Source organism: Chaetura pelagica, unplaced genomic scaffold (assembly GCF_000747805.2).
Source record: "Chaetura pelagica isolate M959 unplaced genomic scaffold, ChaPel_1.0 scaffold40, whole genome shotgun sequence".
NCBI lineage: Eukaryota > Metazoa > Chordata > Aves > Apodiformes > Apodidae > Chaetura > Chaetura pelagica.
Window position 1 is genome coordinate 1,194,982 of NW_009952160.1, and position 23,004 is coordinate 1,217,985.

Below are 23,004 nucleotides of genomic sequence, written 5' to 3' on the forward strand. Positions count from 1 at the left end.
GGATTTGTGCAATGGTGCCAACTCTTCTTCATGAGAGATGACTAGCTTTGCATTCACCTGCACTCCTGAAATTCGGAATGTTGGGCCTTTAACTTTCCCAAGTCTACCTCCTTAAAATAAAGGAGAAAACTATTAAAATATTTACCTTTATGAATATAATACAGAAAAATGTAAAGAAAACCAGACTGATGCTATAGTAGCAAACTTTCAAATAATCCAAATGTCTTTTTCTTAACCAAATGCTTGAATTAAGCTCCAGAATCAAAAGGTCTTCCATATAATATTACTTTTAAATTTCACAATAAAGCAGAACATACTGGATTTTCCAATGACAAGTTACACACAGGAAGGAAAAAAAGAAGTTGTCTTACTATAAGCCTCTTTAAAAATCACCCAGCATGCCAATTTTTTTGTTTATATTTTCCCTCAACGAACTGCTTCCTGTTATGATCAAAGTGCAGGAATAATTCAGACTTTTAAACATTTTTTATTGCCCCCCTCCCAAGTCCCCTGAACACACTGTACCTGTTCTTTCTTGTCCAGATGAATTGTCCTTTAAAGCTTTAATGCATCCGTTATGTACAAGCTCTCCCAAACGTCTAAGATCTGTCTCTGATTTATCAACTAGCTCAGCATCCCTAGCTACAGCATCTAACCTGAAATAAAAAAACATTTTTATAGCTCCAAAACTTTAGTAATTGTGAATGACTGCTTCAGACTTTGAAACCGGAGAAACAATCATGTAAAGTGATCAGTTAACCTGCACTTGCTATGCTGTGTATAATTTTGATACAAGAAAAAGTGATTCAGGCATCAGAGGACAAAAACTGTAAATGACCCTAACCCTACAGTTTTGAGTTAAATTACTGTACATCTCTTTAGAAGAAAAAGGAATAATTATATATAATATGTTCACATGAAGTTATTTTCTCATCAGCCTATGGTTTCTTGGTTATTATTCTATTTTTTTATGAAAACAAGGTTCCAAGCTGCTACAAAAATAATAATCAAGTTTACCTTTCAAGAGGGCCACCAAATTTCTTGTAACTCTTGATAAACCTAATAACAGAAAATAGTTTTAAATAAATATTACCTAACTAAATTGTTTTTTAAACTGTAGTGATGCAATTATTAATCACTGTAATGCTACCTGTACAAGGGAAAAAAACATTAGGTAGAGTATGGCAGCTTAGTATAACCAGATACCTAAAGCAATGTCATAGTTTTACTGATTTAAGAACAAATGTAAATAAAATAATAGAAGGTACAATTTATTTCAGAAATTGATTTTATTAATTTCACAAGACAGGAGATTCAGCATCTGGATGTGCCTAATAAAAATTTAATGTGGCTTTACAGTAAATAGAGATTTCAGACATTATTTTATGCTTTATATAGTAAAAGAAGCAATCTGCAAGAATATTTCAAGATTTTAGAAACTATGACATGAAAGATACTCTCTATAGGAATGTATCAGTGATGGAAACAAAATTGATATACTGGGGATAAAAAGGAAATGAAATAAAAATAAACCGAATTATTTAAATAAAAGACTATTTCCTTAACAATCGAAGTGCTAGCACAAGCACAAGAACAGCCTCGCAAAAAGTACTAATTCACTGTGTTGTTAGATTCAATATAAATGAAAAAAAATGTTTATTTCTCTAATGAAAAATATTTTTTAAACTTAAGAGCACTTTAGAGAAACTTGCTTACTTAAATTCCAGAAGCAAAGGTAAAAAAACCCAGTTCCTCTTCCTTCTACCAAAAAAATATTTTGACAACAAATATTTAAGGGACCTGCTGTGCAAGATTCAAAGAGAATCTTAATTTTTTTAGCTTAGGTGTGATATAACATAATGCAATTACAGTGTCAAAAAGTAAACAAAATCCACTCAAATATTTGTAGTTGTCACCAAGAAGATTTACATATTCTTTCAGCACTGAGGTATTTACATAAAACAATGGAAAACAGTGTATTTTGCTTGTATATTAACAGAAAAGCTCATCCACTGTAACAACTAGTTTCTGAAATCACTGTCTTCATCAATAGCAGAAATTAAAATATTTAAAACAATTAAGAATGTTTTTCAAGCTTAATTTTAATGCTCATTATTATGGCTTTAAATTCTTGCCATGACAGTTGACTGTCAGCACCACAAAAAACAAGTAAAACATTAAATGGCTTGAATTTTTAAAAAATCAAGTAAATTTAGGAAAAAATACATCGCCTTCTGTACTTTCAAGCTTTAGAATAAAAATAAAAGCTTGTCTTTTTCTTTTAGGAATGTTGTCTCATGTCTTACCTCCTGATCTCTGCATCACTAAATCCTTTAATATTTTCCCGTGGAATTGTTCGTGGTCTTCCCCGTTTTTTTGGCCGTTTTCTTTCTGAGATGGAGTCACTATCAGATCCAGAGTACCTTCTGCTCCTGCTGCGTCTCCCTTCACTTCCATTAAAGCTCATCTGGAATTTCAGAAGAAGTAGTATAAAGCTATGTGATTACAAAATTTCAGTTAATCTTTACCTAACCTGTCAAAACTATGTGTTCAGACAAGGAAAAAGAAAACAATCAAAAATCCAAAACCAACAACTCAAAACAAAGAAAACCAACAGCAACATGAAAATACTACAAGTCAGTCAGAATCTAGTGATACCTGTTTTGCACAGTTTCTCATCCTTGGGAGCATGTATATTTCTTCAAGTTCTTTTTGTCTTTCTTCCTCTTCTATTCTTCGCCGCTGGACTTCTGGAATGATCTCTTCCCAATTTCTTGAATTTCTTTCTGGTTCCAACTCAATATCATCTTCATCCATATTGGAAAAGTTGGCCACCTGGTATATCAGAATATATGTATTTTTATGCAATCAAGATCTGACTTCACTTGAAAAAGACTGAGCAGCTAATGTGTTTATATATTGTATGTATTTTTCATCTACACTATTGTTTTATAATATATATAAAATCTACGTATGTACTAAATGCTTCATGAAATATATTATCTGCAATGGCAGTGGTTTTATTTGTTTATGAAACAGACTCCACATGTGCTAGTATGAGAAAATATGAGAATCTTATTCTTCCTTTAAAAGAGCTATCCACTTATCTAAGCAAATACATTGTGCTCTCTATTTCTTTTACATCCAAATTACAATATGTTTAACTTACAATGCTTAAAATCCCTGGCATTCAATTCTGCTTCAGGGCTAAAAGATACATCTAGAAACTTAGTATTTTGCATTCAATGATACCACAGCTGCTTAAAAACAAAGGCATTAAATAAAACACAAGATGACCTAGAATTCTAATAGATAACACAAATATCTTATTTTACTAGCAAAATACATTATGTATTTTTAAATATTTATACTTATGATAGGTATCTTGCATATGTGAAAAGACATTTTATTAGAGAGAGATACAGGCTGACATCATGAGGCATCTATTTCATAAGAATGAAGAAATGTATAGGAACAGAAAAGAAAACCAGTAATTTGTAAATTAAAACATAATTGTGGCAGGAAGGAAGAAACAGAGCAATACCTTGAACTGTGATAGCAACTCATCTCCTACAGTTAACGGACCCGGCTCATTTTCCCGAGTTTCAGCCCTTTTCAAGATTTCATCTATATCCATTTCCTAAAAAAATGAGAAGTTTTTCTTTTCAATGAAATAATTAACACATATTTTTGGTTGGTCTATCTATGTACTCCAGAAGCACTACTTACCTGGGGCTCCTGTTCTTCCCCTTCAGGCTCTTTAAAAAGTTCCTCAGCACCAAACTTCAAAATTGCTGATAACTCCTCCTTATTAAAAGGTGTCGAGCTGAAATAAAGGATGTTTCAGGAACACATTTTATCTCAGTAACTTGAAAAAGTTCTCTATAATAATAAGTATTTTAAGCTTTCTTTTTACTGTTAAATAAAATATTTAAAATAAAATAATAATTAATTAAAATAATACATAAAATAATTTTTAAACATGCACATAAAAAGATACTTACAATATACTTTGCATCTTTACTTATTTAACCTTATTTTGCCTTTCATTAATGAAGTAAAATAACTTAAACTTTTACTTACTTGTTAAGTATTCTTAAATTGATAAATAAATAGAAATATACCTTGAAGGAGTAGAGCCTGTATGTAGTATGGTTTTCCCTGTAGTGTCCATTCTCTGAATTACTAAATGATCTAATACCATCTTTTTCTTGGCTCTTTCAAGAATATCTTCTTCTACTGATCCTTTTGTGACTAGCCGATAAATATTAACCTATGTATATTTTTAAAAGTAAGAAAGAAAGAGAAATTTCAGTCTTCGCTATCTTCTGAACTTATTAAGTAGTTCCAAATATGAAATAATAGCTCAATTATGTTACCGCAGTCTTTACATTAACATTTTAAACAACCCCAAAAGCTGTTAGAACTCTTAGACCTGTCTTTTATGAACTTCAGTGATTTGGTACAAGCATTGCCATAGGCAAAACTGTCATATTTGCCATGTAAGAAAGAAACCTGAAGAGTGCCAAGAAATCTTTAAGGAAGGTAGATATGCCCAACACAGCAATTATTTTCTAGAATGCCATTATGCCAATGAATGTGGCATAAAGTGGCATAACAGACAAGCCCATAACTCCTCCCTCTCTCCCATCCATACACCACAGATGCCATACTATCTCTCCATATAAAGAGATTAAAAAACCCCCAAAAGTTAAATGAGCATTACTAACATTTTTGGACAAAGGCAACAAGTATTCTTAAAAACACATCAGGACTGAATGGCTCAGAGAGAGAGAGGACAGTTAATGCACGGAACTCTCCTTCAGGTTTGGACTTTAAAGGTCAATGTGCATACCTGTTTCTTCTGTCCAATCCTATGCGCTCTAGCTTGTGCTTGCAGATCATTCTGTGGATTCCAGTCAGAATCAAATATAACTACAGTGTCCGCCGATGCCAAGTTGATACCTAACCCTCCAGCTCTGGTAGACAGTAAAAAGCAGAAGTCCTGAAATCATAAAATATTAGATAGTTTTGTATACAATAATTGTAATCTTCTTAAAGGAACCAATATAACATTTGTTTATGCAGTCTCTGGCACAGACTACAAAATCATTAACTACCAATTGCGTAACTGTTCTACAGTTAAAGCTTCTTTAAATATAACGCAAATATTGATACCAATTTCCTTCCTAAGTAGTTGCTGACTTTTCAACAGTTTAAAGGAAGCAGTATCCTAGGTAATTACCAACCAAAAAATCTCAATCAAACAAAAAACTGGCCAAAAAGCACAAAACCCCTACTGTTACAGCCCTGTATGATGCCAAGTCCTTCTCCCTCATCCCATGCCCTAAGCCCGGAAGACTAAGCAGCCGTATAAGAGCAGGCAACATGCTTAAGTCTACAGGTAAGAGACAGGAAGTAAAAGTCTTCTGCCAGGTTTGATGCCATTGAACATATTCATGAACAATATGAAGATCAAATAAGCAACGAGATGAAAAAGCCTGAATTATTCAGATAGACAGAATTATTCAGAGACAACTATGAAGGATAGAGCAGAGGGACCTTGAGACGTGCAATAACAAACATTAAATTTAGGTTAAACGAAGTGCCCAATTTTCAGTAAAATTACAGGAAACAACAAACCACTAGAGTCAGGAAAGCGTTCTGAGAATTGTGTTAGAAATTTCCACGTAGACCTTAGGTCAGTGATGGTGAAAAACCACAAAATGTCTTGAATTTTTAGGAAAGAAATAAAAAAATAAAACTGAGAACACAATTTTGTTGCTGTACAAATGCATAGTTTGCCTCTGCTTTTGAAATGCATAAAGGAATGCATAAAGTTTGAGTTTTATCTCAAAAAATGTATAGAGGAACTGCAAATATTTCAGAAAAAGGCAACAATGTCTATGCCAGAAATTTGAAACAGAATTAACTTCTGTATTAAACAAATACCTGAAGTTTGTTAGAGTTAAGTCATTCTCTCTTCACCATAGCAGAAACAGCTTTAGCAGCAACTGATAAATGCTATGCCAGCCTTCAATTACCGATTTATACCAATTTAAAAAAAACAAAAAAAACCAGAAAACAAAACAATCTCCCTACATCTGTCAGAGTAGGAAGAAAGATTTAAGCTGATCAAAGGCATAGAATGGCATGTATATAATATATAATAATAATATATATATCATTATAATACCATGCATATAATAATATGCAATAATAACAGTAATGCTAAATAAGCTACAAATCTTGCAGCTCAGAAAAGAATCTGTAACAGACATATATTTAGAGGTTGCTCACAAAGAATGACTAGAAATAAGTTCTTCACTATATCTTCTAGGGCAAGTAAGTAGACTGCAACAAATGAGGGTAACAGAAGCCAGATTTGAAACAATTAAAGATGGTTGTTCATGCAAGGATATACACAGGTTAGGTCAGTCCGTTGCCAAAGGACGTTTCTGATGTTAACTGCTTGTGTAAGTTCAACACTTTTGTAAACACTGGATTAAGTTCTACACAGTAATAAGGCTCAAGTTAAATTACTGCAGCACATAATTACTTATGTGGTAATTCAAATTAATTTGGCAAAGAGCTTTAGGCTAAAAAATACCACTACACAACTGATCAAATACATTTTCCTAAGTTATGTGATTTCTACGTAGCTGTCTCTTAGAGAAAAAAACCCAGCAGAATAAGCCTTACAGTCTAGGCAATAACAATGAACTTTCAACCTTATTGATATATTAATCACTTTTCTCTGCCTTCATTTTTTGTGCAATGCTTTATGTATTTCTCTGGAAAAAACAGAACAGATTCCTTATGAAAAAAATACCATACCTCTGATCCTTCTGCATTAAAATGATCCAGTGCTTGTTTCCTCAATTCTCCTTTTATTGATCCATCAAGTCTCTAAAGAGATCAAATACTAAAGTTAAAAAGTAATTATTGCACAATATTCAAAATCAGAGCAACTGGAATTCTCAGCTGCCAAAAGAGTTAAGGGAAGGAAAAAAACATTAATTTAATATAATTTTTAGTTCATCAGTTTAATTTCAAAATACTATTTAGCATATAGCAATTGCTAGTCTTTCTAGAAAAATAACATTTCTTCATATATGTTTCCTTGAGCAAAGTGGTAAAAATCACAATCACAAAACAGTTGAGGGTAGAAGGGATATGTGGAGGTTGTAGAGTCTAACTTCCCTCCTCTAGCAATGACAGGAAAAGCAGGTTGCCCAAGGTCACACCCAGGTGACTAGTGAATGTCACCAAGGATGGAAATGCCATAACAAGCGATCAACTTGTTTCATTTCTCTGTCAGACTCAGAGTAAAAAAAGAGATTTTTCTTATATCCAAGATGAAAGCTTCTTGGCTACTACTACCAAGCCTTTACCTGAAAGGGAAATTGACGATACTTCAGATATTCTGCTAGGATGTCCAGCATTCTCACCATCTGTGAGAAAATCAGAACTCTGTTGCCACGTTCTCGCAGACGAATTAGCAGCTTGTCAAGAAGGATTAGTTTCCCACTGCTACGTATTAAATGCTACAAAAGAAATATATATTACTAAATAAGTTCATCTAAGCACTAATACACACTACGGCTGGTTAGACATTCATTCAAGGTCTGCCCTTTTCTTGCTGTGGGAAGAAAAAAAAACAAAAGCAAATTCTGACATCCCATAAGAATAATTTAAAATGTGCATAAAATTTATAATCTCCTAGAACTAAAAAGACCAAACCAAGCAAGCAAATTCATGTGACAATAAGAGAACACTGCTATATAAATTCACCAGTATGCAGCATTAACTAAACAGGAAAGTTTACTTCAATTTTACTTGAGTTGAGATAGAATTTTATGGAATGCTAAGTTTGTAGTTAGGTGTTGTTATTATTTATGCCAGAAAGCAGGAGGATATTTGTCACTGAACAATATAGTAGCTTTGGGAAGGTATTTAAATTATGAACTTGAAAGCATAAAGAAAAATATAATCTGTAGAAATATGTTGGTATAAACTGCATCAACAGTCGTCTTTGTTGCTATGTTTCTCAACAGTTTTGCTACAAATGTAAGTTAACCTCAAAAAAGATAAAAGAAATAAAGGACCATTTTTGGTAATGATAATTGTTTTCATCTGTTACAACAGAAAAAAAAATAATCAGACTGAGCTTTGATGCCTCTAACTTTCATTTCCTTCCACCTTGTTTGTTACAGGCATACAGAGAATAGCATTTGATCATAAGCATTCTGCAGATAATTTTCTGTTATCACATAAATTTCTGATGTATCACTGCCAATCACATGCACTTCTACTTCATTTCGCTTAGGTTTAAAATAGGTCTCAAGTTTGTTTTGTATGAAAATATGCAGCCTGTTTCAATCTATTTCCTTTTTACCTTGACTGTAATTAAAAAGGAATGTTTTATTTAATCAGTTATCTGTCAATTACTTAGATCCAATTAGGAAAAAAATCCACTTACCTGTAAAACCCAGGATGCACACTTTCCTTAGAACCTGTTTTTTCTTAATATACTTCAGTAAGAAGTAATTAACTGATAGAGCACTATAAAATTCTGTGAATATTACAGATGTAAGACAGAACTTTTTTTTTAATTAAAAAGTGACATTACCTGCAAGGCCTCCTGTTTATTATAGAATTCATTATCATCTGGTGGTTTAATGAGGTAGCAATGGTTACAGCACTTCTTAAGTTCCATCATGATGTTCAAAAAGCCTGAGGTACTGCCTTTTGAACCTTTACTGAGAGCTTTATAATTCCTGGTTAAAATCCACCTATGATAAAAGATGAACAGTGTAAGTAATTTCTAACTATATGTGGAAGTAAAACAGATATAAATGCTCCACATATCAACAAGCTAAATAAAACAACCAGATGTGAAAAGAATATACTAACATCCCAAAGAAAAGAAGTGACATGAATAGGTATTAAACTGGTGTACTTCTTGAGCCCGTGCTTCATAGAATTCTACTGTTGTGAAAACTAGAAGCCTCAAGTTCAAATTGCATTATAAAAACTAATATACATCAGTAAACTGCATGTAGACTTACTACTAAAACAGCAGAATTTCAAAAATTGTTGTTACTTACTTGTAATATTGCTTCTGTAATGCACTCATTTCCATCCTCAGAATTTGCTCAACTTTAGCAGGTAAGGATTTTTCTACATCTTTTTTGACTCTTCTTAGCAGAAACGGCTCAAGTTCTTTGTGAAGACTTGCATAACCATACTCTCTCCCTTTGCCATGCTCCTCTTCAAAATCTTCCCAGGAGGAAAACCTTCAGCATAATAAAGAATTAGTGCAAAATTCTGACACACTGTGAATGACCTGAAGAAGTAAATTTCAAGGAGAAAGTAACACAAGCACAGAATGTGTATAAACATAACACAGGAGCAAACACACATTTTCATTTATTTCCCATTCTTCCTGTTTAATTTATACAATTTCTGAATTTTCAGCTCATGAGAAATTCTAAATATTTTGCCACTAAATAGGATTTCCCAAAAATGTTTACTGAATGATAACTACTAAATTTTAACTTCCGCAGTGGAACCCAACATTTTTATTTTTCTGCAAGGATGCTCATCTAGACGGATACAGAAATTTCATTATTAAGAGCAGCAAGAAAAACAGGCTGCATGGCTGTACCCAAGAGAACACAATACTGTACTTCTTGCAGCTTGCACGGTCCAGCTGAACTGTAACTATCCTCTGTGCTAACAAACTAGGAAAACGGACTTTAGGACCAAATGAAGAATGGGTGACTAGACCACAGTGGCTTTGCCTGTAAGGTTCTGAAGAAGCCAGTATAATTCATAGCTCAAACTAAACAGAGCTATGGTACTTCGCATTTGCAAGATCTGTGACAGGAACATGTGCTCTCACACATGAATTCTGATTTATCTTCAGTATAAATAGAGCTCAGAACAATATAAGGTCAATACAGTTAGTTCAATTTATGTAAATGGTATGGGAAACCTGACTGACCTACAAGACATTAGGCATCTTGGTACAAATTTGTTTTCATTAATAGTACTCATACAGAGAAGATTCTGTTCTGTTTCCCCTGAGTAAAACCGTATAGTTTTTCTCTAAAGCTAAGATGAAGCATTTTTTCCAGATTCTGACCCATAAATCAATCCATCATTTTTGTGGACTGCTAAAACAGGAAAAGGTGACAACTGCTACTCACATTATTTATCTGGAGCTTCATGAAAAAATATATGCATCTAATTTGTATGGAATATTTACATTACATTTCTTTACCTCTACTTGTTTTCAAATCACTACACTACTTCAGAATAAGCAGCTTGACTAAAAAAAATCTTAAAAAATAGTAATGTAAAACTATTCCTTACTTTTCTGGCATGATGAAGTGCAACAAAGACCAAAGCTCTTTGAGGGAGTTTTGGAGAGGGGTTCCAGTAATAAGAAGACGATGGTTAGACCTGAAGTCTATTAAGGTCTTGTACAGAAGAGAGTCGTCATTTTTCAAACGATGAGCTTCATCAACTCCTATGAACGCCCAATTCAGACCACCAAGGAATGACTTAAAGAAACAGAGTAGGGGAACATTATTCAAACAAACACATTGCATAATTTCCCACATTTTATAACCAAGGTATAAACACATTTTTTTTTATTTTAATAAAATATGGACAGTTTTATGTTTTTAGTACTAACTATAGCTTTTACATTTGCCAGATTCAATGAAAGACAGTGCAAGCTTCCCAGGAAAGTATAAATTAAGTTCAAAATTAAAAAATGGCCCAAAGTCTGACCCACATTTATTTTTGCATGACAGAAAAAAGATAACTGTTGACTTCTTCTTCCCAGCATATAAAAACAAATGAAGTAAAAATGCTCTGCCTCTTTACTACCTATAAAAATTCCCACATACTGTTAGAAGGATTAAGAATAACTCTGTGCTCAGTATTAAAGACTACGGAGACAGTATTAATACATACACACATACTACTGTATGCACAATAACAATGAAAAACTATATGGGATTTCAGAGTTTTTTATGTTTGCAGCTAGGGATTGGGTTCTTTTTCAGTTCCTTGATGGTCGTCTGCAGTGAGTAGAGCTCTTGAGGATTGGAAAATATTATTACAGTAGTAAGAATCCCAAGCAAACTGGAAAAAGAGAAGTGTTACTTAATAAAATGGAAAAAGGCTGAAAGCCTCACTACACATACAGGCTATCTAGAAGTGCTTAACACTCCACTCACAAAAAGCCTTCAAAAACCCACACCACACACTGTCATACTTCCAGAAGCAAAACCTATTACACTCTCCACAAATTTCATGACCTGTAACCCTATACATGCAAATCTGAGTAGTCTACATTGCAGAAATTATTTTTATCTCCCTGAAGAAGTGTGATTACCTTATCCTTCAGCAAAATTTCATATGTTGTTAGAAGTATGTTAAATTTCAATCGTTTGGTCTGTAGATGCATCCATTCATGAGTTCTAATCTAAAAAATAATCAAGTGAACATATTATAATCTAGAGAAAAAAGATCTTGTTGACTGATGTGAATTCAAGTACTGCAGCAATGTAAATGTTTAATGACATACAATAATACAGTCACAAACTAGAAGCACAACATGTTAACATACACAAGACTGAACTTCCAACTTCCATAACCACTCCAAAAAATTTTGTTTAAACATCTGAAAAAACAGCAAAGAATGTCTACAAAACATGTTTTACTTTAATGGATAAGATTATTAGCATTCAGAAAACAAGCTAACAATCTTTCAAGAAATAAATTAATAGAATGATTGGCTTGTTTACATATTTATTTTTAACATTTCCACCTAAATAACCATATAGCAGAAGACAATTTCCTTTCAGATGCAGGGTAAATTCTTAATCCTGCTCACTACTAAGCATGAAGGAAATCCTTCACACACATTTATGCCAAATAAAAATCTGGGCTTCCAATTCACATCCAAAACACATTGTGCTACACAAAGTATTTGCTCAGTCCTAAACATAATATTGGAGATTAGCAGAGGACAGGAATATAAAGACAAGTCTTGTCTTTATTGGAAAGCTACAAGGCTTTCCAATGATAAATACTCACCATGTTTCTGCTAGTTATATCACCTAAGTAAACTACAGCATTCATTTGAGGAGCCCAAGTTTGAATCTCTCTCTGCCAAGATGTCAGGGTAGAAAGTGGCACAACGAGCAAGAAAGGCCCATACAATTGATGTTCATGAAATAGGTAGTTCAGAAAAGAAATTGTTTGTATTGTTTTGCCCAGACCCATTTCATCTGCAAGAATACAGCTATTTCCTCTAAAAAAAAAAAAAAAAAAAAAAAAAAAAAAAAAACCACGCAGCATGTAGACAGCAGGAGGGATCAGACAAGAATAAATTATCATTTGGAGCACAGAATCCACTCATACACATTTTCAAGATTTTGCAGCTATACATTTTGAAAAAGCTTATTACCATTGTTTTTCCATAAAAACAATTTCCAACACCTCTTGCCTGCTTAATACTTCAATTAAACTCACAAAAAGTTTACAAGTATTCATCATGAGTTCAATTTTGAAAGTATAATATTACTGTTGACATTTCAGATTAGTTTCCTTTGAGTTTTCTCATTTTACTGTTTCAGGTTTGTTTTTTAAAAATATTACTTACATATATGTAAAATTAAAGCAAAGCAAAAACAGAGCTTAGCTGTTTTTTGAGAACAGCCAGGTTGGGTACTACTTAAAGCAAAACCACTCCCTTCATATCTCTACTTTGAGCTTACTGTACGAAATCCTAAAAAAACATGTGGACAAATAATTTTCAAAGTTTTACAAATACTTTCAATCTACAAACATGAAAACTCATTTCAGACCATACTTACTTGCACCATGAGTGAGCAAGCCAATTCAATCCATTTAACTGATAATCTCTTAACTCTAAGCCTTCGTGTCCTCCAATGTAAGATGGTTGCTTCTTTAGTGCAATAAACCTTGGCCTCTGTTTTAAAACCTGTCAAAAAGCAATTTGATCATCAGTTCCACTACTGACTGAAGTTCCCAAAACGTCTCCCAAAATGTAGAAAAAATGGCAGTAGGGATCTACTGGGTCACCAAGTCTAATCTTTATCCTTCGATGAAAACTAGGCCATATAAGAACATCAAGCAATTTACAAGCTGCAGTTAGTTTGATTGCTAATCTAAATTTTACAATGGAAGTGACATTTACTCACTGAAAAGTTTATTTTTAAAATAAACCAAAATACTAACAAGCCCATCTTTGAATGCCATTATGAATGCATGGGACAAATAGCTATTATCAGGAGTGATAGCAAGTCTCTAAGCAACGGCCATCTTTGAATCCTCTGCTCAGCCCACTCAGTTTTACTGCTAAGCATGATAATAAATAGTATGGAATATCTATTTAGTCAGTTGGGGTCAGCTATACTGTATGCGTTCTCTTCCAAACCCCCAGCTTACTCATGGCAGAAAGGGCACTGCAAAATAAAAGAGAAGGCCTTGACTCTGTGGAAAAACTATTCAACAACAGCCAAAATGCTACGTTGTAAACAGGATTTAGGTAATCTGAATCTAAAACACAGGCCACACTAGCTGCTACAAAGAAAATAAACTCCATCCCAGCCAGATGCAGTATAACTGATTATAAATCCAGTGCATATTATATACTCACCTTGCAATCCTTAAAGGGAGTGGTCTTGGATTGATTTCTGCTCAAGTATTCATCAATGCGTGCCTGAAACTTTTTCGCAATGAGAGCACCATCTTCCCAGCTACATTCTGAGTAAGGCAGACCCTGCCATTTACAATAGTAGTCTGGATAACCAGCTGCTGATTTCTGATTTGAATGAGCTGCAGAAATACATCAGAGAGTTCTGATAAACACTTTACTTCTGTAATTCATGAACACACTAATTTTTAGGTAATAAAACATAATCTAGCTTCATAGCACAAAACAGTATGACAACTTTTCTCTTTACCTATTTTGGATTAAAAAGTTAGTGAGATTAATATTATCAATTTCTCAACTAAAAATACAACGTATAAGCAGTGAACATATAGATTTCCCAAGACAGTTTTCTGTCTCAAAGTTTGTAACATACCAATTATTCTTTCCACTATCTGATACTGTTTATGTAGATCATCTGTCAGCTCCTGTTGGCAGTTGTAATATTCCACATCTTCTGGAGAGGCATTTTTCAGCCTGTAATGGGAATTAATTTACAACACTTTTTACACTGTACAGTTCTAAAACTAAGAAAATTCAATGACAATAAACATATGACTATAAGCATCACAGGAATTTTGCTTAGAGAGCTTGTTTGAAGGGACAACTAAGAAACCCCTACCACAAAATTCCTGCAACTGGCCTATGTGTTTCATCATTACTGACTGAGAATGCTTATCAAGAGTAGCAGCTACTACAGCTGCAGGTAGTACTATCATGTAGCTAGTCGAGAATACTTACTCTCAACAATAAGTAGTGTATTTTACAGGGTATTTTCATGAAACAGTATTGAGGGTGGCTTACCCTTAAGAATGTATTTTATGATTAAATTGCTAAAAAACCCACCAGTATTCATTAACTATATTAACCATAATGAATATGAACACCAAAAAGGTGCCTCTAAAATGTATAGATTTCTTCAGGTTTTTATTGTCAGGCTTGAGCCTCAGGTTTGAGCCAAGAAAGCTGAATTATTTGAAGTAATCTGAAATTGGTAAGAAACGCACTAAGAAAATATTAATGTCTACAGCAATTCCTGAAGAACTCTGATAAAAATGAAGTAACAAAATTACTAAACAGTACAATTTATTATTTTTAAACACTGCCCATCTTGTTAAAATTCCATTTATAACACACACATACTAATACCAGGTTCAGAAAATCATTTTACAGGAACATGTTAAAAAGGCTTCAGTTTTTAAAGTTTCTGTCTTCTTGTTGCATAGACACTTGAAACTATTCTGTCAAAGAGTTAAAAGGCCTCAAAAACACAAAACAACATCTACACTGTTACAAAGGCTAAGTATAGTTGGAAGTCTACATAAAAATATTCACCATCGTTTTGTTTCCTGATCCTTTTTCTTATAGTTGTCCAGTTTCTTCATTCCTTTAACATTTTGTTGCTTCAGTGTTTCCTCAGTTTCCCAAGTGTTATGGATGTGTGACCAACCTTTCCATTTAATAAGATACTGTATTTCTCCTGGCTCCTTTGTCTTTTCAAAATCAGCATTGGGATCACCATCTGCCTCAACTGCATAGATGGTGGTTGCAGCACCTGTGGCTGAGAAAGAAACCACATCACAAACCTTAATTAAGTGTGCATTGTCCTAAGGTAACCAGTAGAAAAGTACTGTAGAAAGCAATTAGTGAGGTAAGGAAATGAGCGCAGCAAGCTGCAAGGGCCAGAAAAAAGTCAACAGACAGTGGCACAAGCAAAAGTCAGCACAAGCAGCAACTTCTATCTGGGCAGGAAGAATAAAACAAGCTCAGTTCCAAAGGGTCTGACCACTATAGCAGTAACACTATACTTTGCAGGAGAACATCTTAGAATATGGGAGAACTTTGGAGAAGAAAGGTGAGGAGAGTGCAAGTTGGGTCAGAAACTTCAGAGATTGGGTATGACTAATGGAGAAAGATAGCTCTGAAGCGCAAGGAGCTCACAGATTGGGTTTATTTGTGTGTTTGTTTTTATAATTATAATCCTAACCTGCAGACTCAAATACATACGCAGAACCGCTAGATACTGTATTCCATTATTGCTGGAAATAGGATATGCTTACTAGTATTCACAAAATACTTTTAAGAGTTCACATGCAAGTGAACCACTGAAAATTTAGATGCATTTTGTAGTCATTACACTCATGGCACTGTCTTGAGACAATTTGTAAAGCAATAGCTGACATAATAACTTCAGTGGTTCAGCATTGCCAACACTATCTTTCAGGGTTCAGGTTACAAGTCAGATCTCCTATCTAGTTCACCTTCTCCACTCCACTGTATAAAATTTATACTGATCCAGTATCACTAGACTGTATGAACAGTGGTGCAACAATATGGTGTGAATTCATGCAATATAGAGCTATCTTACAAAAGTTTTTTTATTTTCTACTCACATATCCCATTTTTCTACATTTTGCTTTGCAACACTTAGAAAGGGCTTCAAAAAGAAACATCCTTATAAATATGGAAAACAAAACAAGATGACTTTTTGGTAACTTTAAAAACTACTGCTGTTCATAAACCTCATGGGACTACAGCTGAGAACATTTCCTTAAGTTGTATCACAATGCACTCCAAGTTCTAAAGAACACTGACAAAAAAATAATACCTCCTTTTCGGCCAACTCGACTATCCATGAACTTCTCTATAGTTTCAAATTCATCTTCTTCCGTTTGGGGGACATCTTCTCCACAAATTTCCAGCAAATCATCAGAATCTGTTTTGGTTTCTTCAGCTTCTTTGTAGCTAACATTGACAGTTGCCTGCCGACGAGATCCTCTCTTATCATAATCATCATCATCCTCTTCCTCCTCATCCTCTGAAGAATCAAGTTGCCTTTTTTTCAGTCCTGCACTCTTTTTCCCACTTTTTGGCTTAATTCTTCAAGACAGTAAGATATGACACAAAAATAATTTTCCAACAGTGAAAGAAAAATTGGCTTCATCCTGGCTCAAACCAGGACACAACTATAAATCTTCTATATTGCTTTCTAAATATATTTCACGAATGCTCTCTTACTCCACTTTCAGTTACAGCAGACAGCAAAAGATACTCACTACAAAGAATCAGTATATTAACATCTTACGTAGCTTTATAAATGTGGGGTTTTTTTCCCCGAGTAGTAGTAACTTCTCAATTGCTTACCAAAAGTAGTACCAGAGTATCCAAATGCATGGCTTCTTACCTGCCTGGAGGTTTCCGGCTTTTGACCTTGTTTTTTGGCTCATAGTCAGATTCACTCTCCTCACAACTGCTTTTCTCCCCATCTTCCTCTGACTCAGAATCAGAACCAGTTCCTGATACTGACTCTGATGCTGACATTTGCCAGTCTTCACTGTACACATTGAAATACAAAAGAGTAACTTACATTATGTTAACTTACATTATATATGGGGGTTTTTTGTGTTCATCAGGCATTATTGTATTATACAATATCTTATGTTATTAAAATATATATATTATATATAGTATTATATATTATGTTCTATTATTATATACCAGGTATTGAGAGTATCTACTGTAATTTCAACACTCTTCACAGAAATAAAAATCCCGTAAGAGTTACTTCAGTTGAGGAGACAGAAATTTATCATCAATGAAAAATACGTTGAGTAAAAGTGCCCAATGGACTAAGTTTTCTGTTAAGAAGAGGTAGATTTAAAATCCAAAATAAAACAGAAAATCGGGATTTCTATAAAAACTTCAGCATGAAGAAATAAGTTTACCTGACATTAACAAACCAAAGCACTTAATATATCTAACTGGAGAGATGCATGCTTATCAGAACTTGTACATGCTCAGATCCTGAAGTCCTGCCATATGCTATTCTGGAGAGTCCCACATTGTCTAACGGCTACACTCCCCATGGCCCATTGGAAGAATTACTACCATGAATTGTAAAAATATATAAAAACATAAAAAAGAGAGAAACATCACCCTCTAAGGCTTGTAAAACGTAAAAAGTAAAAGTTATAAATTAAGAAGTCTCTGATCTGCATGTCAGATAATAACTGCAAACATATTTGTCCAGAAGAGGCATACAACAAAAATCCAGTGCTGGATATATGAAGTGAATTGATAAAGGGTTCCTAAACTTAAATATCTTTCCTGTAACAGTGTATGCTATTATATGCAATCAAATTGTTAACTAACAAAAGATTGTTAATAACAGCTCATTGCTAGGAAAGTACCATTTTACACCATTAGTAATTTTTTTTTCCCCAACTACCATTTCTTTAAGACATTGTACTAGCAACCCTGAACACCAAAGCTATTAATGAATCAGGAAACAAGTAGTGATAGAACAGTTCAATTTCTACACATCATTCATAAAATCATGTAACAACATACAGTCCTTTTCATAAACTTTTTGATCTATTAGTCAGATGGAACTTATTTTCAGTTAAAATTCTTTGTTAGCCAGTAAAATTAATTATTGTCAGGACTATAGCTTTTAAATCTGTCAGAAGGAAAAAGACAAAACCAAAAAGAAACAAACAAAAAGACTTTGACATTAGCTAAGGGAATCTATTGAATTTGTTGAGAGATAACCTACTTAAGTAGCTTCCCACTTTTACAAGAATTTTTAGGAAAGGCCTTCAACTGAAAAATAAACTGCAACAAAATATTTTTTACAAAAAAAGCACTGATGTTTTTGAACCATATTCTAGACTCTTTTGCTCAGAAATTAATATGATATAAATGTTCCTCTAAGAGCTTATTCCTGTCCTGGTTTGAGCCAGGATAAAGCCAATTTTTCTTTTTACTGATTTTTTTTTTTTCTTCAGTAAGCTTTCTTGTAACTAGCAACAGTGTGTTCTGCTAGGCTGATAAGACAGTGGAATGTTTTTCTAACTACTGAGGCTTCAAGGCCGCACCTGCACTCTGCCGGCTCAGACACTATGGGGAGATCTGTGACCCCCCCGTAGGAAGCTGAGTTAGACAGACAGCAAAATTGGCCAAAGATATTCCATTCCATATATCTACGTAAGCTCAAAGGAAGGTCAGAGATCACAGAAGACAACTTCCTTCCTTCTTTTTCTCCCCTTCTCTTCCATCCATGGCCGGTGTCCGGGGAGGACTCTGTTCATCCATCACCGTCGACCCTTAGGCTCGAGATCTCCTGACCCCCATAACTCTCTCTCTCCAGCAGCAGCTCCGGGATTCCTCAGGACTCTTCCCAGTTCAGGGAAGTGCTGTGGGAGTTGCTGGGGTGGGGGGAGGCAAGAGGTTTTTGCCCATACCTGAATATATATATCTGTATATAATTGTATATATTTTCTTGTATGATTCATTAGTGTTTTAATTAAAGCTGTGTAGTTTAGTTCTCAATCCAGCCAAGTCTCTCTCTTTTTCTCTCTCTCCTTCCCTACCTGGGTTGGGGGGAGGGGGGATCGAGAGCATTGTTGTCGGACCTAAGTCAAACTGTGACAATTCCAAATATTCCAAAATATTTATCAAAATTGGAAATGCAAGATCAAGACAAAAAGGGAACTTAAGCCAAGGTTAGAGAAATGAAGCATGAATTACGAGGGTATGTCACTATGCCACAAACAAAAAATTGTATTTCTTAGGAAAATATCTTACTCTTTATGTTTTTTCTTCTTAGTTTTACTCAATGAGTCATCTGCAGAATCTTCACCACTTGATGATTCCTGCAGGTGAAGAAGGAAAAAAAAATTATTATCACAAAGAGAATGAAGTACTTCTAACATAAAAACGATAAATCAGAGCCCACTTTCAAAGTGGAGGCACATTATTCACATTTTACTCTCTTCATTACCTGAACCATACCTCTTAATGCAGAATGAGATAAGGACTACTATTGTTTTTGTGGTTTTCCATCTATGAATACTCCGTGCCAGCAAGGCTTTAGAGAACATCACCAAAAAAAAAACCCATCTGCCTTAAAAAATAACCACTGTGCCTACATGAAAAGTCATGGTTTAAGCTGCCCCAAATTAATCAAGGTAATGAATCTATCAAAATCCTAATAAAAGCTCCTAGCCCCAGGGACTTTCTCACGTTCTATACTCTTCAACATTTCAACACCAGTTTAAGAAAATTTTGAGAATATCATGGTTCTTCTTCCTCTGTGATCAAATACAAGAATCCTCTTAAAATTAGGTCTTCCTAAACTTAATCCCATTAAGTTTAGATTGAGATTGAAGTTTTATCCTGAAAAATATCTTTCACAAAGGTGTACTTTTACTTACAACAGCTGTAAATTAATGTTTTAACAATGACAAGCTGCTAAACCAGACAAAAACAAATCCAATCAAAGGAGTATGACTACACTGCACAGTTTTTGTTATAAAGGAGAAAAAGTCTAATTTATAAATAAACTCCATTTCACAGTCACTAAAGTTCTTAAAAGATGTTCCTACTGCACAAAGTGCATATTTCTTTAGCCCAAGATTTTGGTTTTATAATACCTAGGATGCAGGTATATAAGAAAAATAAAATAACTATTTGTAGTACCTATTAAAAAATTTGCAGTAGTTTTCCACTCCATACAGTAGTTTTGAAACCCACAGCAGCTACTTTTATACAGAAACAGGTTGAAAAAATATTTTAGCATTTTAAAGTGTCTTTATGAAACTCAGGATGTATAAAATGCAATGCAAGTCAGTATTCTGTGGCTTGAAAATTTCAACCATGCATCACAGAATATCTACAAACTCCACATTATCCAGGCTGCTTCAATTCTGGCACAACTCACTTAAAACAAGTAACTCAACGTATTTTCACTTTTCTTTATAAAAATCTCAGTTATTTGAACATCACTTCTAGTGACTAAATTAAGACTTTTATGCACTCTTAGAGAATACAACTTGGCTCTATTCACTTTCATGCTAACATATGAGACAATGAGATAGGCATGTTTACATTTTAAAAATCTAAATTATGTTATTCACCTCTTCTGAACCACTGTCGGATGAGGCTGCCTTTTGTTGTTGTTGTTGCTTCTTGAGCACTGCTGATCTTTGAACAGCAAGTATACTTGGACTAGACCTCCAAAACTGAAGAGGAACAGAGATGTGAGAGTCAGTTAAACATAGTGAACATCTCCAGTTCACCATGTATTTATTTTTTATGACTAACATCACTATTGTTAGTGGTCCTCAATTTAATCAATTTTTAAAAATTCACTTTAGAAACAATTTATAAAGTATGTTTTTTAACTGACCCAGGTAAATATTTTCAGACCACTTACCGTTTCTTACAGTAATACTTAAATACATGAACAAAAACGTAACAGGAACCTTAATAGTCTTCAGTTCTTGTGGTAACTAATGTACGACTGCCTTTCATACATATGTTCTACCACCCCAGTTAAGTCCATATAGCAAAGGAGAGTGCAGGTGATTTTGGCCCACCAGATTTCAGAGATTTCTAAATATCCCTTTCTCCTGAATTTTGATGACTTATATGTAAAGCCAACTGTATATAAGTTTGGAATTTTTATACAATCATTTATTTATACAAGGAAACTAAGCTTTAGAGGAACAATGTAAAACACAGAATTGCAGAAAAAAAGAATATTACATGTGTCTTTGTCTTCCAGAAGTTCAGTAAATTAATGGGTGCTTCTGCATGATGAAATTTAGGTAAGCATTTAACTCAAAATACTTATAAATGTGTAATTTTAAAATTTAAACTTAGGTTATGCACATGCATTCACCAACACAACAAAGTTAAAATGTAATAAAAAACTCTACATTACCTCTTTATTTTTTAAATGAAAATTGCTTTTGAAACTAACAGCAGAGACTTATTTTAAAAATATTTTCCCCCCACAAAGAGTTAATTTATATGTCCTATTTACCTCAGATCCACCAACTTTTGGTGGTTTAGCTTGAACTTGTTTCTTCTCTCTAGATGTGTCAGACTCAGATTCTGACTGAGTGCCTGACTCTGAACCAGAGTCAGAGTCACTGCTGCCTGACTGGCTGGGGGTTTCAAATGTGTAATTTTAAAATTTAAACTTAGGTTATGCACATGCATTCACCAACACAACAAAGTTAAAATGTAATAAAAAACTCTACATTACCTCTTTATTTTTTAAATGAAAATTGCTTTTGAAACTAACAGCAGAGACTTATTTTAAAAATATTTTCCCCCCACAAAGAGTTAATTTATATGTCCTATTTACCTCAGATCCACCAACTTTTGGTGGTTTAGCTTGAACTTGTTTCTTCTCTCTAGATGTGTCAGACTCAGATTCTGACTGAGTGCCTGACTCTGAACCAGAGTCAGAGTCACTGCTGCCTGACTGGCTGCTGCTTCCATCACTACTGCTTCCAGAGCTTGAACCAGATCCAGAACCTGATGCTGACCCCGAATCGTCATCTGACTGGCTGCAATGATAAGTTAGTAGGCTATCACACAATGGGCAAGGTAACAGGATTAAACGAAAAAGTCACCTTAGCTGCACCTAGAAATCAACTGTTAAATTGACAAACGGGTAGCACAGAAATGGATGCAGTTTATTAATTAAAATGAGATTTTTAAAGTTAAATATAAACAAGAAATGAGAATTCAGAATTTAATCAAATACATTTCGTGAAGCCTAAAAACACAAGATAAAGCAAGAACAGTCAAATTCATATGTAGCAGCTGAGTAAAGGAAATAGAAGTGGTAGAAATGCAAACCCATGCAAACTTTCCACCCCACCCTCTTTGAAACACTGGTATAGTTTCATCAAACACCATATACACATACATACAAACCTCTTAACAGTTAAGTCTATTCCACAAAGTCTTTAATAAAATTGCTTGCAAAGATTAATACTACTATATTTCAAAGATGTAATGAAAAAACTTGGGAATCATACCACCACAGAGCAATGTAAGTTCAAACTATGCACACACTATTTGCAAATGCTTAAAACAGAGTAAGCATGAAGGCAGAATTGAAAATGTAAGACCAAAAGCTGGTACAAAAACCTAGCAATCTCTGTCAGCACAATTCATCTGGATGAGAGTTGGCTGGATGTGCAGTTGGGGAAGGGCAGATTGATCATGCTCTGTCCTAGAACTTACTTAACTGTCATGACTTTAAAACCAAAACAAAATTGCTCCTCTTTTTGCTTTTGCTAACACCAAGAAAACTGTACTAGTACAGAAGAAATAAAGCTATCCATAAACAAACTCTTGTAGACTGTGTTTCAATCAGTCATCTGCACCTGTGAACTTTGAAAGAAATAGAAACAGAGGATGGTAAAGGTTCTTTTTTCTGAAGG

General features: G+C 34.1%; 1 protein-coding gene across 1 annotated transcript in view; it reads right to left on the bottom strand.

Moving 5' to 3' along the window:
* Window positions 1–23,004, bottom strand: part of CHD1 (chromodomain helicase DNA binding protein 1) — a 50,328-nt gene that overhangs the window by 11,622 nt on the left and 15,702 nt on the right. Inside the window, exons 2-26 of the mRNA XM_010007206.1 lie at window positions 21,915–22,115; window positions 20,677–20,781; window positions 19,346–19,413; window positions 16,944–17,093; window positions 16,368–16,639; window positions 15,095–15,320; window positions 14,136–14,236; window positions 13,706–13,884; window positions 12,900–13,027; window positions 12,118–12,334; window positions 11,414–11,503; window positions 10,381–10,571; window positions 9,111–9,299; window positions 8,633–8,795; window positions 7,395–7,547; window positions 6,838–6,909; window positions 4,856–5,005; window positions 4,125–4,273; window positions 3,730–3,826; window positions 3,545–3,640; window positions 2,659–2,835; window positions 2,307–2,467; window positions 1,018–1,059; window positions 526–656; window positions 1–110 (exon numbers count right to left, since the gene is read on the bottom strand). The exon at window positions 1–110 is cut by the window's left edge and continues 35 nt beyond it. Of these exons, the coding sequence (XP_010005508.1) occupies window positions 1–110; window positions 526–656; window positions 1,018–1,059; window positions 2,307–2,467; window positions 2,659–2,835; window positions 3,545–3,640; window positions 3,730–3,826; window positions 4,125–4,273; window positions 4,856–5,005; window positions 6,838–6,909; window positions 7,395–7,547; window positions 8,633–8,795; window positions 9,111–9,299; window positions 10,381–10,571; window positions 11,414–11,503; window positions 12,118–12,334; window positions 12,900–13,027; window positions 13,706–13,884; window positions 14,136–14,236; window positions 15,095–15,320; window positions 16,368–16,639; window positions 16,944–17,080 (3,231 nt within the window). The 5' untranslated portion in view covers window positions 17,081–17,093; window positions 19,346–19,413; window positions 20,677–20,781; window positions 21,915–22,115. The remainder of the gene's footprint in view (window positions 111–525; window positions 657–1,017; window positions 1,060–2,306; window positions 2,468–2,658; window positions 2,836–3,544; window positions 3,641–3,729; window positions 3,827–4,124; window positions 4,274–4,855; window positions 5,006–6,837; window positions 6,910–7,394; window positions 7,548–8,632; window positions 8,796–9,110; window positions 9,300–10,380; window positions 10,572–11,413; window positions 11,504–12,117; window positions 12,335–12,899; window positions 13,028–13,705; window positions 13,885–14,135; window positions 14,237–15,094; window positions 15,321–16,367; window positions 16,640–16,943; window positions 17,094–19,345; window positions 19,414–20,676; window positions 20,782–21,914; window positions 22,116–23,004) is intronic.